The sequence below is a fragment of the Poecilia latipinna genome, unplaced genomic scaffold, assembly GCF_001443285.1.
Source record: "Poecilia latipinna isolate Pla-1442-1.1 unplaced genomic scaffold, P_latipinna-1.0 Scaffold1499, whole genome shotgun sequence".
NCBI lineage: Eukaryota > Metazoa > Chordata > Actinopteri > Cyprinodontiformes > Poeciliidae > Poecilia > Poecilia latipinna.
Window position 1 is genome coordinate 10,900 of NW_015114115.1, and position 17,174 is coordinate 28,073.

General features: G+C 40.1%; 1 protein-coding gene across 1 annotated transcript in view; it reads right to left on the bottom strand.

The window, feature by feature from the left end:
* Positions 1–1,261: 1,261 nt before the first annotated feature.
* Positions 1,262–17,174, bottom strand: part of LOC106963159 (fibroleukin-like) — a gene marked incomplete at its 5' end in the record, with an annotated part of 22,475 nt that continues 6,562 nt past the window's right edge. Inside the window, one exon of the mRNA XM_015057918.1 lies at positions 1,262–2,001. Coding sequence (XP_014913404.1) covers positions 1,298–2,001 — 704 coding nt within the window. The remainder of the gene's footprint in view (positions 2,002–17,174) is intronic.

Sequence of the window (17,174 nt, forward strand, 5' to 3'; positions counted from 1 at the left end):
CAAGTTCTTCCTAAATAATCAGGAGCATGAAATTATCCATAATGTCTTTGTATGCTGGAGCTCTACACCCCGCTCCTAAAAAACAACTCCACCAGTCAGGCAAGAAGTGTCCCCCATACAACTCAGAAAACTCAGACTTTTCCACTGGTGAGCCAGAGAGAGTAGCAGGATGTTTTTCCAGATCTAGAGTCTGGCAGCATTACGTTTCGCACCTCTGCTTCCAAGTCTTTGTATAGTACTTGGTGATGTGAGAACCTTTTATGCACTGCTCTAAAAAGCTCAAAGAAAGAGAGCATGAAATTTGACTCTGCAGACAGATGGAGGCTTCAGCCAGCATTTTCTCCGCTCTGTGATTTCAGGCATACCGTTTCCAAGGCAGAGTTGCTGTTGTTCTCAGTTGCTTTCAATATGTTTTGACACCAACAGCAATTATCAGTGTGATGTTTAGTACTGGGAATATTTTATGAATGAGCTTTTTATACACGTGGCATCCTGTCACTGCACCACAGCTGAATTTATCAAATGCCTCAGTGCTTAATTTTACAGTCTGCAGTCATCAGATGGTTTCTGAAGGCACATGGAGGCATTAAATAATAGTTACTTAAATGCCAGAGAAACTGGTAGAAGGGCCGGAGTTTTCTCGGGTTGCACCGATGCAACCTGTTGCTGCGCACTGCCGGTCAGCTGGCTGAAAGAAAGTAACCGCACTTTTCCCCTTGTTACAAGAAAGACAAATTTAGCTGCTTGTAAACAGTTCTCTTTGCAAAAAAACACTCACCATATTGGCATAAACTCCTAAGGACAGCAATACATTACACTTATGCCGCTTTGGAACATCAATAAAAATTTATTATATTTACCACAGTAAGCATATGTACTTGAAACACCCTCTTCTAAATTAAGCAGATGGGCTATTATTTATATTTTTATTACATTATAATTACTGTAATCAGTATCTTCAGTTTTTGGCAGTAGTTGTCGTAAGTAATGCATTTCTGTTTTTTATTGAATTACCAGTGTAACTTAAAACATTTTTTTTTTACAAAACTTATCAAACCTGCCCATACCTGATCTGTAGCCATAGCAATGGCTGGAACCGCTGAATTCAATGATTTGTATGGGTGTTTCTTAATATCTTTTGGCAAAATAGCTTATCATCTGTTTCTGCAATCTAGTAAATTAAACCACTTTGCTGAATTTATGGCCACAAGATGGCAGCACTGAGTCGTTGTTAAAATGAGTGGAAAGTACAAAACATTCGTAGGAACCTGGACAAAAGCATTTAATGTTCGCTTTATTAACGCAAGCCAAAGCTCTTTGGTCGGGTCATCATCCTGACTGATTTAAAAGACTGTCTCTCATTGGTGGGGTAGTACTCTGTAGATATGTTGTGCCATGTTCCCCAGAAAATCCCGTCCCGAACTCCTTTATACTTCCCAAAGTAATATTTGCCGTTGAGGTTTGCAGCCATGCAGGCGTCAAACCACCAGCCGGAGCTGTAGTAGGCCCCGCAGTTCCCGGACGGGTACCGGTCGTTGTCCCTGTCAGGGGTGGTGAACGCCCTGTTGTTGTGGTCGTAGGTCTTGCTGAAGCGCAGAGCATCGCCTGCGGTACCGGAGTACCCGCCCACCGTCAGTCTGTAGCGGAGCCGCTCGCTGGCAACCCTGAAGTGCTCATACTGCGCATGCTCTGTCACTCCATCAAAGTCCTCCAGCTCCACCCGCAGCTCCATGTCCCTGTCCCGGGTCAGCAGGTGCATCTTGTTGTTGCCCAGCCAGAACTCTCCTCCGTCCAGCACTCCGAAGCCGGCCTGGTACTCCACCCAGGGGCGGTTGAAGCTCACGCTGCCGTCCTGGCGGCGCTGCAGGAGGGTCCATCCGCCGCCATCCAGCTCCATGTCACAGAACACCTGAAAGCTGCTGCTGCGGAGGTCAGGTGTCACCAGGTAAAGCCCGCTCCTGGTTTTTCCTCTGAGGAGGTGGTCTGAGCAGTCTCTTATTACTGTGGAAGAGGAATGAAAAACAGAATTGAACTAATTGGTTGCAGTGCAGAAACTGGTCCCTGCAGGTAATAACATTCTCTTGCAGCTCTGAGACTTGGCTGAAAAATTTCCTTGATGAGGTCAAATGGCAACAATGTTATGTGGAGGACCGAACAAGCCAAAAATAAAGATGAAAATATGTGACTCAAAAAAATACAGTGCTTCACTAAAGTATTCATGTGAACCCTTTCACATTTTGTAACATATGTGTTGTATTTATTAGGATTTTATGTGATAGACCAAGACAAACTTGGTCATTATAGTGAAGCATGTAGACATTTATTTAGTTCTTCTTCATTTTGGCAGGTTTGGTCCCCCAGAGCCAAATGTAGCGTTGCTCACAAAGTTCTGATGATTGTTCAGTCATTATATGTTATAAAGTCACTCTTAAGTCATACATAAGGTGTTATATATACTTTATTCAACACTTTAGTGATTTAAGGTGTCATATATATTTTAAATTGCATTTTACAATTTCTACTAAAAGCCAGAGAAATTGTAAATTGTATTAATTTCATTTACTGTGTAATTTTTAAATCATGTAGTCATTAACTGGCTAACTGTTTTTTCATTATTTATTCTTTAACTCATCTATTTACTTTAGGATTATTGATTTATGCAAATTTACATTTTACATTAATGTGGGGTAAAAACAAACTATTGAAAGACAGATTTTACAGAGCAACAATTGTTTAAACTGATTATTAATAATTGATTTTATTGAGCAACATATTTCTATACTGAGTTTGACAAGTTTGGTTGGTTCTCATTAATTTAAATATTTACATAAACAGGTTTTTAAAAAAAACAAAGAAACTGAACTTATAACTTCCTTGCTTGTTATATATTTAATTCAACATATAATCTTCATAATTATTATCATATTTTTTGAGTGACTTTTCTATCTTTTCTATCATTCTTTATTTTGTTTTAACTGATGAATTTCTTGTTTTCTTATTTTCATTTCTATTTTTTTCTGTGTTTATTTTCCTATTTATTTAAACCAAGCAGAATGACGCAGTGAAAACAATTAAATGTTTAATTGTGTAACTTCACCTGTAATTTCACCCTGTAATTTAAGTGAGAAGTTTATAGTGAGGAGTTTACGGCTTATTTAAATAAAGTACGACTGTTTTAACTCGGTGAGTAAATTATCACTAATTATTATCACTGATAGCTGAATCACTGCTTCCACTGACGGGTGTTTTAAAGCTGTTAGCCCGTGCATTGTTGTGGTGCTAACCTCACAGTCGTGCCGATCATCGTGTCGACACATTGTGCACACATGCAGATTCCTCCTGATGATGCACGGCACTAATATGATCTCAGACCACATCCTGAAGTCTACTTTCTGATTAACTGTGTGAGGCTCATTAGAGTTTATTGTGTGGTTGTCATACGTGAAATTCTTTTACTTAAGTGTCCTTTTTAGATACGCACATACTGACCTATTTGCTGTGATGCATACAGTTTACTCATTCTTTGTTTTTACTGTTACGTTGCCTGGGATTTCCTTTCATTTTCCAGTTGAATGAATGTGTCTTAGATAAAAGCGTCCTTTTCAATTTACTGCAGTAAACACAGTTGAAAAAGAGAGGCTACATTTTCAGGACGCTTCTTGTAAATGTGACAAGTATAGTAAACCATGCAGAAATCATAAAAGTAATCGCTTGCCTGAAGATGCTGCAGATGTTGGCAGTTTCCCGTCTGTCCTCTCGCCGATCTGGGACTCCTTTGGCTGCGCCTTTGGAAGCTCGTCTGGTCTCCTGTTAGGAATCAGGCTGCTGTTGACAAACGCAGCCACCTGGTTGATTTTCACACGCAGTTCTCGTGGACTAGGAGTGGACATTTCTACAGGCAGGGGCTCAGGGCCAGAGGTAGAGGAAGTCTTTGACCTGAATTTGGGGCTGAGTGTGGTGGTAGTTTTCAAACTCGGGGGAGAAACTGCATGGGGACTTTCTTCCTCACGATGTGTCTTAGCCTTAGATTTGGGAGCTACGCTCAGCTGTGTAGCTCCTGGACCGGTGCTAGTGATAACATTTTGGAAGATCCTACGATTGATGTCGCTTGGTCTTGTTATCACAGATGACAGCAGCCCGGCTGTTTGTGGCCTCGGATCAGACGTAATCCTAGTGTTTGGGCTCGATGTGACGTCTTCGGTTTGGGTGTGAGTGGCAGAGAAATATCCATTTTTCAAGCTGTTTGAGGTCTTTGGACTTAGAGTTATAGTCTTCCTTACACTTGTGCTGAACTCTGTTTCCCCCAGGGTATGACTCACTTTAGCAATTTGTTTTACGAGGCCAGATGTAGGTGGCATGTCAGTACGAGAGTTTTGGATGTTTCCTGAAGGAACCCAGCTGATCTGAGGTGGGTTTGTATTGGTTTGTGGACTTGGCTTTGGTTGCACTGCTTGTTTTGGCCTCTGGACAAGTTTAGCTCCTGGCCTGACTATAGGTCTTATTGATGGTTTGTGTCGAAATGGAAGCCTTAGTCTGGATGTTTTGTTGTGCGCTGGTTTTATGATTTTCTCAGGTACAGATATTGGTTTTAGATCAGTTGTTAAGCCAGGCCTCAGGGGTTTCAACCTTGGATTTGTTTGTTTGGTTTGGTTGGTTTTAAAGTTTGCATTTGGTCTTGTTTTTAAGTTTGGATTGACCTTTGGATTTTTCTGGTTTTGTCTGTTCTCTTGACCAGGTTTAGGTGTTTTGCTAAATTTAGCTACATTACTGCCAGGTTTGGACCTTTTGTCTGGTGAGATTTCAGCTGAATCAGATGTTGATTCTGACTTGTTTTTATGCTCCTGTTCTTTACTCTTTGACTCTGATGAAGGTTTTTGGTTGGATTTTGGTGTTGCTGTATCACTTTTGTTTGACTTAAACCCTTTGTTGTTTCCTGGGTTTTGTTTAGGTCCATGACGGTCCTGGATGGTTTTTGTAATCTGACCAGTTGTTGCAATAGATAGAGCTGATGTAGATATTTCATCAGGTGCTAAACCTGGTTTAGATGTTGGTTCGTGCAAAGATGCTTCTTCAGACTTTTCCCATGACTCTGTCAAAGGTTTTGGTCTTTTTTCACTTTTGTTGAATTTGGTCACATGAGAATGTTTAGTTTGAGAGTCACTGTTGGTGGATTTTTTTGTTTGATTGGGGACTGCAGGGGCTAAATCCAGTGTAGGCCTGGGCTCCTGCAAAGATATTTCTTTAGACTTGTCCCATGTTTTAGTTGACGGTTTTTGAGATGCTGTCTCACTTTTGTAAAATTTAAACTCTTTAGAAGTTTGAGTTTCAATATATTCATTGTTAAATGCATCCATATGATCAGGTTCCGCCATTGCCTGACCAGGTGTAGGTGTTTGTCCATGTGCTAAATCTGGATACAATTTGGCTTGCTGCAAGGAATTTTCCTCCACGGTCTCAGGTAAAGGTTTTTGCTTGGGTTTTGGGGTTGCTGCTTTGTTTTGATTTGATGTAAAATCATGGATTTTTTCTTCGTTTTCTTTAGTTTTGAGATGATCTTGACTGGTTTTAATCACCCAATAAGTTGTTGCTGTAGCTAGATCTATTGTAGATGTTTCTGCAGGTGGTTGACCTGGATCAGATGTAGGTTTCTGAAGGGTTTTTTCTTGAAACCTGTCCCTTGATTCAATCAATGTTTTTTGTGTCACTGTTGGACTTTGAGCGTCTTGAGAAGTTTGAGGTTTAAGATGTTTTCTGTTGTATTTGTTAATTTGATCAGGGATTGTAGTTGCTTGATTTGGTGCTGATGTCTGTCCAGCTGTTAAATCTGGATAGGGTGTAGGTTCCTGAATCTCCTCAGACTGGTCCACTGACTCTGGAAAAAGTTCCTGGATTGGTTTTGATGTTGCTGTTCCACTTTTGTTAAACTTAATCTTGTGGATATTTTCTGATTTGAGATGATCCTCAATAGATTTTTTAATCTGATCTGGGCTTGTAGTACCTCGATGTGGTCTTAAACCTGGATTAGGCGTTGGTTCCTGCCAGGAATTTTCTTCAGACATGCCCACTGACTTAGTTGAAGGTCTTGTATTTGCTGTTTCACTTTTGTTAGACTTAAACCCTTGGATGTTTTCTGATTTGTGCGTCTTTTCAAGATGATCTTCACCGGATTTAGTTATCTGATCAGAGTGTTTTGTTGCTTGATCTAATGCAGATGTCTGCCCAGGTGTTAAATGTGGATGTGATATAAACTCCTGCAAGGAATTTTCATCAGAATTGTTTGCTTTCTCAAATTTATACTCTCTGTTATTTTCAGGCTTATATTTAGTTTTGTGGCTTTCCTGGCTGGATTTATCCATGTAATCAAGTGTTGTATTAGCTCGATCAGATATAACTTCCAGTCTAGGTGTTAAGTCTGAAGGGTTTTTAGACTTTCTTGTGAGATTTTCTTCAGATTTATCTCCAACGTGGGTTAAAAACTTCTGGTTTGGTTTTGGTGAAGCAGTGGTTTCACTTCTCTGTGATTTAGGCTTGCTAGGTTTAGGTTTACGTTTGTGTTTAGTTTCAGGAATTCCCTGACTGGATTTGTTCTTCAGGTGATGGGTTATTGCGGGTTGATCCGGAGCAGATGTCCATCCAGGTCTTACATCTGGATTTGATTTGGGGTCATGTGAGGGATTTTTATTTGATTTCTTCAATGGCTCGGTTAACAGCGTTTGTTTTGGGGGTTTTGTAGATGTTTCTATTTTGTTATATTCAGAAGAAGATCCTTGAGTAGATTCTGGCTTGCGTTTGATTTTAAGGCGATCCTGGCTGGAATTTTTCTTCTGATCAGGGGCTACAGTAGCTTGATCCGGTACATATGTCTGTCCAGGTGTTAAATCTGGATTATATTTGGGCTCCTGCAAGGAATTTTCTTCAGAGATGTCCACTGCCTCAGTTAAAGGTGTAGCTGTTTCAGTTTCAAACTCTTGGGAAGGCTTAAAGTGATTCTGAGTGGAATTATTGGTGTTATCCGGAGATGTATGAGGTTGTTCACCAATGTCCTTTTGTCCAGAGGTTAAATCTGGACTGTTTGTAATCTCCTGTTCCATATTTTCTTCAAATGTGCCCACAAATTCATTTGAAGGTATTTGATTTGGTTTTGGTGTCGATTTGTACTCTGAGGTAGGCTCAGGTTTAAATGTTGGGATTTTCTGGATGTATTTGTTCATCGATGGATTGGCTTCATCAGTTGGATTTGATGAATGATTGGGATTTTGTAATATAATTGTTTCATTTAATTTTTCTTCACCCAGCCATTTGTCTAATGTTTGGTCAGGTTTGTCAGTAATAAGAACATGAACAAATTCTTTTCCCGGCTTTAAATTTTGGTCAGTATTTGAAACCTCGTCAGACTTTCTATTGGTTAATTTATATTTACCTGAATGTGTCGTATTTACAGCTGGAGGTCTTTGAGCTGCAGGTCTCTGGACAGCAGTCTCATTAGCTCTTCCTTCCCGTTTAGGCATCAAATTGCTTTTGAGATTTCCCTCAGTTGTTGAAATATCAGTGCTGTTCTTTTGGCCAGGTTTTTTATTTTGGATTTGCTTTGAGTCTTTGCCAGGTTTGAATTTTACACCTGTCGGCTTGTGAGGCTTATTCCTTTGGTTGAGTTTAGGTTTCTCCTCTGTTGAAGGACCTTGATTTGGTTTATGGTCATTCTTGGCATTCTTTTGTCTTTTGTCTGCTTCAGGCTTAATTCCAGATTTATGTTTTTCACCAGGCTTCGATGCTCGGACTGGTGGAGGTTTCAGATTGGTCTTAGGTTTTGAGTTGATGTTCTTCTTTGGTGCCCCGTGACTACGATCTGTAACTCTGGATGATGATGTTATGAATACAGTGTGAAGAGGAGATGAGGTGGTTGGAGTTGTTATGGATAACCCTACATCAGCGATGGCTATCTGCTGTCCTGGACCACCCACTGTGGATAGTGTTTCTGTTGTTGTAGATGGCTGCCCCTTAACTTGGCGTTGGGGCTCAGTAACACCAGCTGCTCCGGGCTCTGTGCTTCCCGTTAGTCCATAAACAGCTTTTGGGTCACGAGTGACATCTGTGATGGAGCTTAAAGTGGAGCTGAGCAGAGAAGGTGATGGAAGAGATGATGTAAAGCTTTTACTATCGCTCAAGTCCGGCCTTGAAGTTAATTCTGTTGTAAGGAGAGTCGGGCTGATCGACAAAAAGTCTGTCTTTTTAGTTGTCTTGCTGGATGATGTTTCTCCATCGTCATCTCTCTGCACACTCTCCGTTTTAATCTCCCTCCCTTTTTCTGTGAGCCCAAACCTCTCCATCTGCTTTGGTTTCTTTTTATTTGGGTCCACTTTTATTCCCTTTTCCATTTCAATCTGCTCCTGTTCCTTATTTATATTCATTGTGTGGTTCTTAGACATCTTTATTCTATCAATGGCCTCAGCTTTTGTGTTTTTTTCCACTTTTGTCTTATCTTGCCATATGGGATGGATACTTTTTTCTTTTGTTTTTCCCTTGTTTTTATCTAACAGATCTTGAATTTTCCTCGAGCTCCCTTTGAGATTTATCTCAGCCATCTTTCCTCTTGTCACATTAACAGATTTCATGTTTCCACCAGAAGTTGGCGTTTTTAATGTGTCCTCTCCTCTTGCACCCTCAGTCACAGGTTCTCCTCTCCCGTTTTCCTTTACAACTCCTCCTGTTTCCCGTTCGTTCCCGTCTTTCAGCTTTTTTTCCTTGTTGTTTCCGTCCATTGTTTCCACCTTAACACCATCTTTTCCACACGCCTGTTTGAAATTTCCCTCATTCTCTTCAAGTCTCTCATTCAGCCAGTCCCCCTCATCCTCATTCGTGTTCTTACCTCCATTTAGCTCTCCTTCATTCTTCCTCTCACAGTTTCTCGCAGCTTGACCACCTGCACAATCTGCACACATTTCCCTCAGCTCATCGACACTCTCCTTCAGTTTCTGCAGGTCCTGCATGATGTTCTCCAACTCCAAAACATGTTGTGGCAAATGCACAACCAGAGGAGGAAGACTGACGTGGAAGGGGCATGTGTTGTCGTGGTCCCCCGGTCTGCACGCTCCTACCGGTCTCAGAGTCGCAGTACAGGGTCCGAATCCCCGGTCACCCAGGAGGACTCCTTCCTCCGCTCTGATCCAAGAGAGACTTGAAAAGGCCAGCAGGGTCCCACACACGTAGAGCGCTGTTAATCTCATTGTGTCTTCTGAAGAAAGAGTGAAGATGGAGGAGGGAGAGGGTGTAAAAAACACCCAAGTGTTTGTGAAGCGCAGTGACAGTGGAGAGGAGGAGATGAGGTGGGAGGGAGAAGAAGAGAGAGGGAGGCAGATGAAGCCGAGCCGCAGAAGGAGAATCACCTCAGCGGATTGGGTTTGGGAGACGATGCAGAGCTATGACAAATTATTTCTCCTCTTAAAAGTTTATGTTGTTTTTTCTTTTAATTGCCACTCTTGAGTTTATTTATTTATTTCAAACAGGTTTTAAAAAACCAGAAAAAAAAGCAAGGACAGAGAAAACATGTGCATACATAAGCAAAAACAAAATAATTGTTTACCACTGTTTTTCTGTTTGAAATGGACTAGGAAGAAGTGAACACTTAAATGTGTAGACAGAGACACACAGACGTATAGTTCATTCGATCTAAAATGCACCGAGACACACAAATATCAACAATGCTAGTTATTACAGTCAATAAACAATCCAACTGCAGTCATTAATATTCAAACCAAAGCCAAATAGAAATAATTCATAAGATTGAAAAGGTGTAAGCTGAGACTTTTCAGCTTCTCTGTACATATCCTTAAACCTTTTCAACTCTTTAGTATAACAAATACTAACAGAATACACAGAGTCAACAACAATTAAATCAAAGCAAGAGAAGAAAAAAGGAACAAAGAAATAGGAAGATTAAAAACGTAAGAAAATTGCCATCATGGAGGTTTCAATCAGATTTCACATATTTGTGTATCTTTATAGCTTTAATTCCCTTTTAAACTGTGTTAAGTTATTAGGTAGTTTAAGATTTTCTGGCAAACTATTTCAGAGCTTCAAATCAAATATATTTTAATATCAGACAAAGCTAACTGTTTGTTGACATTTTTGAAAAAGTAATTGCCCCCTAAATCTGGTGATACCGGCCACCATCAGGAGTTTGCAGTAACTGGAGTCTTTTACATCACTGTGGAAGAATTTTTGTTTTAAATGAGTTAAAGCAGAGAGTTTTCAAGCGTCAACTACCACAATGTGCTTAATTTTCTAGTATTCAGCGTTCTGTGAAGTTATTGCAGTTTCTGGTTGCAGACAGTATCTGTGAAGGCAGGGGTTCCCAAACCTTTCAGCTTGTAAAGGTTAGCTTTTCTTGGGTCAGTCTGACCCAAAAAACAAAAGAGCCAGAGACTGGCAACCCCTTAAAAAATATGTAATTATTTTCCCTCTATTTATTTAAAAGGGGGTAATATTGAAAATGGACTTAAAAAAAACTCTTGGAAATGGCTTTGTAACCCTTACCAGATTTATAGATGTGAACTATTGTGTTTTCTGTCTGTTCTCAAACTTATGTCAGGTTCTGTTTAGGGGGTTTCTTGATTCTTTAAGTCTGGCTGTAATCAAGCCTGAGTTTGGATGGTAAAATTACTCACCTCAGAAATCCCCAAAAATGTGGTTATTAACAGTTAATATATGACAAATAAGGCGCTGATTTCATTTTCACACGAGGCCAAATGTGAAAATTAAACAATCCCTTTATTTAAAAGGGACAATTTTCTTCCCTTTTAAATAAAATGCTTATTTGAAAATTGCTTTCAAATTTCCATATTTCCTCCAGTCATCGTTGCCTAATATTGATCTGAAACATTGAATGTGGACAAAGAAGATGGGACAGAAGAAATCTGTAAAAGAGCAAATATTTGTCCTAGAAATTAAATGTTTATTGCCTGATAGCCTGAGGAAATACTGAAGAGTTACCACAGCAATTAGAGAAGTTTTAGGGAACATGCTTCACATTGTAATTGTATTATTACAGTCCCATTTATCTTCTTTCTAGTCACGTCACGTAATGAGGGCCATTTGTCACACATTCTCCCTCCATGCTGTAAGAATAAATGCGATAAATACATGTGTGTCACAGTTGTTCTGGCAGAGGCTTCCAACACTTCCTGTCAGAGCGTCCACAAACATGTGACTGACAGATGACACAAGTCAAAATATGCATTTGAAGCAAATACACTGAGCCAAGAAGATGTTACTCTGATTTGTGACACTGTATTTCATTTCACTGTAAACTGTGTGGTACGTTTGAACTCTGGGGTAATGTAAGCCAGGAATGATTTATCCAAGAGAACCAGAAGATACACATGCAGTGCCAGAGGAGAGAAATGTCTCGTGTTGTGAAGGATTTCATTGGGACTCAACAAATCCTCAACAAGTGTCGGAGTTGGTGAGGGAAGTTCTGGGGGGAGAAGCTGATCTCACCGTGTGCAGACTCTATCGTGCTGCTCGACCATTTTGAGATTTTGTCACTTTACGCCCACGTATTTCAATGCATTTTCTTGAGATTTTATGAGGTAGAACAACACAAAGTAGAACACAATTGGGAGTGGGAAGGTTTTCAAAACCCCATGCATGTCTATTTCAAATGTCTCCACCTGGTTTGCTCATCTAAACTGACATCTCAGTCCATTCTCAGTCCAGTTTTCTTATTAGTCACACTCCATTAAACTTAGATTTGGGCTTTGACTGGGCCAGTCTAACATGCAATACTTCAGTGTTATTCATTATCGTGAAGTATATTTGCTACCCAATTAGTCATCTAACTAAATGGGTATTTGGATGATCCAATGTAGACAAGAGGGTGGTGTAGAACAGCAGAGTTTAATTTAAAATAAAGAAGTAAAACTCACAGGTCTTGGAACAAGGAAAACAGAACATGGAACTGTGATGAGGGCAAAGTAGGAAACCAGCTCTATGAAAGCCAGACTGCATAAAGTCATAAGTCATAAAGTAAGAAACTAAACACAAAGGAATAAACCTATGTGGCAAGACCACAACAACAATAACGTGCAACACAGAATAATAAACTAAATATGGCAAAGACTATAACAATAGAAATTCTAGCTTTGGCTGTATGTTTAGGATCATTGTCTATCGTTTATGGNCTCTCTCTGATAAGTCAGACTTTAAGCTTACTCTGGATGCTCTGATGAGCCCTTTCAAATGTTCATAAAGAATTAACAGTTTTTTCTCTCTTTTTATTAATTCTTCCTTTTGGTAGGCTATCATTTTTTCTGTTAACATAGGAGGGCGCTCTGATTGCCTTGGTAACGATAATTCAGTTACAAGATCCATATTAAGTTTCGCCAACTGTTTCTCTCTGCATTCAACGTCCTTTATTTCCTGCCTTGACACACTCTCTGTATCTCTGTTTCATTAAGTGTTTCATTTCGTTCATTTCCGTTTGATGTAAGAGCATCTTCTTAGTGGGTACACTAAGCTGTTCCGTTCGTCTCAGTAACATTTTATTAACAGTTTTGTCCGTTCCTTGTTCCTTTTCACTTTTTTTCCCCCATATTTTCCATTGTTAACAAAACGTTACCAGACCGTTGCTGCAGCTCGCTGCTTCGTGCCGTTGCCTTGCCGTTACTTGAGTTTGCTCTTAATCCCGAGGGCGAAACTAGGATCACCGATGGCGAAGTTCTTACTTCTCCCGGAGGTATAGCTCTTACTCTTACTCCTGGAGGTCTAAGCTCTTACTGTATCAGACCCCCGTCCCTAAAAGAAGGATTTTGACTTTACTGATGAACAGTGAGGTTTATTGAAGTAAACCCCGAGTTTCACCGTAAGACTTGTATGTACAAACACAAAGACAGTAAGCTAGAAAACACGCTCTTACATCCGTAACATTTGAAAACTGAAAATAACGTTCAGTCCTAACAATATCAACTGATTCTAAAACTATACCGTATTTGATTACAATAAAGCAAATTCACAGTTCCAACTGATGAATATTAGAAATATCCTATTTACAAAATAAACATACTTTGTGCCTCTATCAAGGGGCTGCTAATAGCAAGATACATTTTTACAACACTGTTGCAACTTATCTTCCATTCCTTCTGTTGCCAAGCTGGCGCTGCACAACACAAACAGCGGAAGCTCTCATCAAAATAAACGTATCAAATCAAAAACCGGAGTAGATTTCTTAGATTTCTGAGCTAATGTATGTGCAAATTTGAGCGTATTTACTCAACATTTTATACATGTCACTGTTTACATCCTTATTGTTTATTTTGTATTAATAAACATAGCTATTTTATTTGAAAGGTTTATTTGAAAGGTTACATAAAGGTTTACTTATGTATTTATACTAAGGTAAAAGCTTATTTACTCTGCACCTCCAAAATAAGCCAATGTCCCCCTGCTCAACTCCTCTGGAGACGGGGCTGATGCATGACAGTGGGGCTTCTTTGTTTTTCATAAAAGTTGCATGAAAAGTGCTGTGCAAATAATTTAGATTGATTTGAAAAAGAAGTCTTGTCTGTTTTTTGTCTGCTAATGCAGTATGCTTATTCTGACTTGATTCATTTCATGTATCTCATGTAGATATATATGTGTGTATAATTGGGTGTGTTCTAGCCCAATTATGTTTGTATGTTAATGGTTCAATGTTAACTATGTATCTACTGCACTGCCTTTACACCATACCTCATGTTAAAGCATAAATACATTTTGGAAAAAAAAAATAAAAAAGAAAAAGAAGTCTTGTAAAAGCCAAACCTTAAAATAACCCTGTTTTGTTTTTGTTCTTTTCACTGTAGTCCTCCTGAGCACAATGTTATAACCGTACCAGAAAGGGAGAAGGAACCTGAATGGAAAACGAGGGATCACAATATGAGCGAAAACCGTACCAGGAACCGTGGCTGCAGCGGCTTAAAGTCAGAAGTGCTGAAACCAGAAAACCTGCTCACACAGAACAGTGCGTATTCATGAGATGCTCTGGACTGCAAAATAAGAACACCACTTACTGTTCTGTTTCTGACAGGTGTGTGTCCAAGTCGGAGTCGCAGAAGGTGTGGAGCCATAGAGCGCCGCGCAGGGGGGTTGTCAGAGTCTGGGTCAGACTCTGGCAGTTCATCGGGAAGTGTGAGAGCCAGCAGGGGGAGCTGGGGCAGCTGGAGCAGCGCAAGCAGCATGGAGGGAGACAAAGACCATGGTGTTCGAACACACGCCTGCACTACCTCGTATAGAAAAAGTAAATACACAAGTATTTATAACTTCTTTCTTAGTGTGGCTATCTCTGTTGGAAGCAATAATAAAAATCTCAAAAACCAAGGACTTTAATATAGTAATGTCATTTTTCTTGTCAGGAGATTTGCTGCAGAACTACCCTACAGAAACAGACTGCTACCAGAGCATGAATAACAACTACAAGGCCTCAAGGTATTTCACCAAGAAAACACATTTTAGTAGAAACACTGCCTGCTGGAAACGGAGGTTACAAAGAGGCAACAGGAGTGTGTAAGGCTTAAATTTGTAATTGGTATTAATGGATGGCAGGGAGGCATTTATCACTGGATGAAGCATGGCTCACTGCTTTCAGCAAATGTCAATCTGAGGTCAAAATGACAAAACTGAACATATGCGGTAGAGAACGTTGTTGAAAGATTTAGGAACATTCTGCATTTAAGCTGAGTTGAATGTACGTCAGATGCGACTGCATTAAAACAAGTCAGTAGCTGCGTTTCCATCACCAATATGTACAAATCTGTATCAACATTCCGCTAATGTTCAAAATACATAACACTATTGCTGTGATTCCATTAAATGAGAAATGAAATTAAAATCACATGGGAATCAGTTTGTTCATCCAATACATCATTAAAAAAATACGCCATGGTCCTCCAACTACTTCCCATTATTATCTTCGTGGTTTGCGCCAGTGGCAACATCCAGTTGTTGATCATGTGATTCATGTGATGCAAAAAAGTGTTTTTGTGTAATAAACCAATTTCAATACAGCTGAATAACCACCTCATTCTAGTGACAAAGTTTTCTTTTTATAAAAACCACTAGTTTTTTTTTTAAATATGTGTGTTTCCATTAAGCAAATTTTATTTCAAAAAGTCAAATTGCACAATGGATTAATGGAAACGGAACTAGTGTCTAGATGAATGATAATTCCTTAAGTCTTAAATTAGTTCCTTTTTGCATTTCTGGCATATATTTTAGTTGCATCTATTTGTTCCATGATTTGTCTCTCTGGTTGAGAAATTTGAGTTTTTTTGCACTGTAACAAAAATCTGTTTTTTTTTCTTTTGCATAAAGCGGAGGCCAAGTTATGTCAGACTTTCTTTTTATTTTATTTTTCCCTCCCTATTTCTTTTAAGATTATTTCCTTTCTAAGAGAAATTAAATGGAACCTGTGTTTTTATCCGTTTTTTGTTTTATAACTTTAAACATGTGAAACGTATATTTAGATTTCTAAATGCAGGTCCTTCTCAAAAAATTAGCATATTCAGATAAAGTTCATTATTTTCCATAATGTAATGATAAAAATTAAACTGTCATATATTTTAGATTCATTGCACACCAACTTAAATATTTCAGTTCTTTTATTGTTTTAATACTGATGATTTTGGCATACAGCTCATGAAAATCCAAAATTCCTATCGCAAAAAATTAGCATCTCATGAAAAGGTTCTCTGAATGAGGAATTAACCTCATCATCTGAATCAACAAAGTAACTCTAAACACCTGCAAAAGATTCCTGAGGCTTTTAAAAACTCCCAGCCTGGTTCATTACTCAAAACCGCAATCATGGGTAAGACTGCCGACCTGACTGCTGTCCAGAAGCCCATCACTGACGCCCTCAAGCATGAGGGTAAGACACAGAAAGAAATTTCTGAACGAATAGGCTGTTCCCAGAGTGCTGTATCAAGGCACCTCAGTGGGAAGGAAAAAGTATGGCAGAAAACGTTGCACAATGAGAAGAAGTGACCGGACCCTGAGGAAGATTGTGGAGAAGGGCTGATTCCAGACCTTGGGGGACCTGCGGAAGCACTGGAATGAGTCTGTAGTAGAAACATCCAGAGCCACCGTGCACAGGCATGTGCAGGAAATGGGCTACAGGTGCCACATTCCCCAGGTCAAGCCACTTTTGAACCAGAAACAGCGGCAGAAGCTCCTGACCTGGGCTACAGAGAAGCAGCACTGGACTTTTGCTCAGTGGTCCAAACTACTTTTTCGGATGAAAGCAAATTTTGCATGTCATACGGAAATCAAGGTGCCAGAGTCTGGAGGAAGACTGGGGAGAAGGAAATGCCAAAATGCCAGAAGTCCAGTGTCAAGTACCCACAGTCAGTGATGGTCCAGGGTACCATGTCAGCTGCTGGTGTTGGTCCACCGTGTTTTAACAAGGGCAGGGTCAATGCAGCAGCTATCAGGAGATTTTGGAGCACTTCATGCTTCCATCTGCTGAAAAGCTTTATGGAGATGAAGATTTCATTTTTCAGCACATCCTGGCACCTGCTCACAGTGCCAAAACCACTGGTAAGTGGTTTACTGACCATGGTATTACTGTGCTCAATTGGCCTGCCAACTCTCCTGACCTGAACCCCATAGAGAATCTGTGGGATATTGTGAAGAGAAAGTTGAGAGACGCAAGACCCAACACTCTGGATGAGCTTAAGGCCGCTATCGTAACATCCTGGGCCTCCATAACACCTCAGCAGTGCTACAGGCTGATTCCCTCCATGCCACGCCGCATTGAAGCAGTCATTTCTGCAAAAGGATTCCCGACCAAGCAGTGTTGTGGTACTTGAAGTTGGTCTTGGTCTCGAGACCGGTCTTAAGACCATTTTTTTGATGGTCTCGGTCTCGTCTCGGACTCGACCACATTTGGTCTCGGTCTTGTCTCGGTCTCGGGCGCTGAGGACTCTGCATTTTATTTCAAGACCAGTCGAGACCGCAACTGTGAAAATACCACTAAACGTACAGTATACTGTCCAGTTTATTTGTTAACATCTTTGTTTTCAGTGGATGCAAAACGCACCGATTAAAATCCAAGCAACTACAGTATGTTTCTGTTACTCGCCCCTCCCCACCTTTCACTCGCGCGCGGTGCTCCAGGACACGTGCAGTGGTTTTCTTTCAGC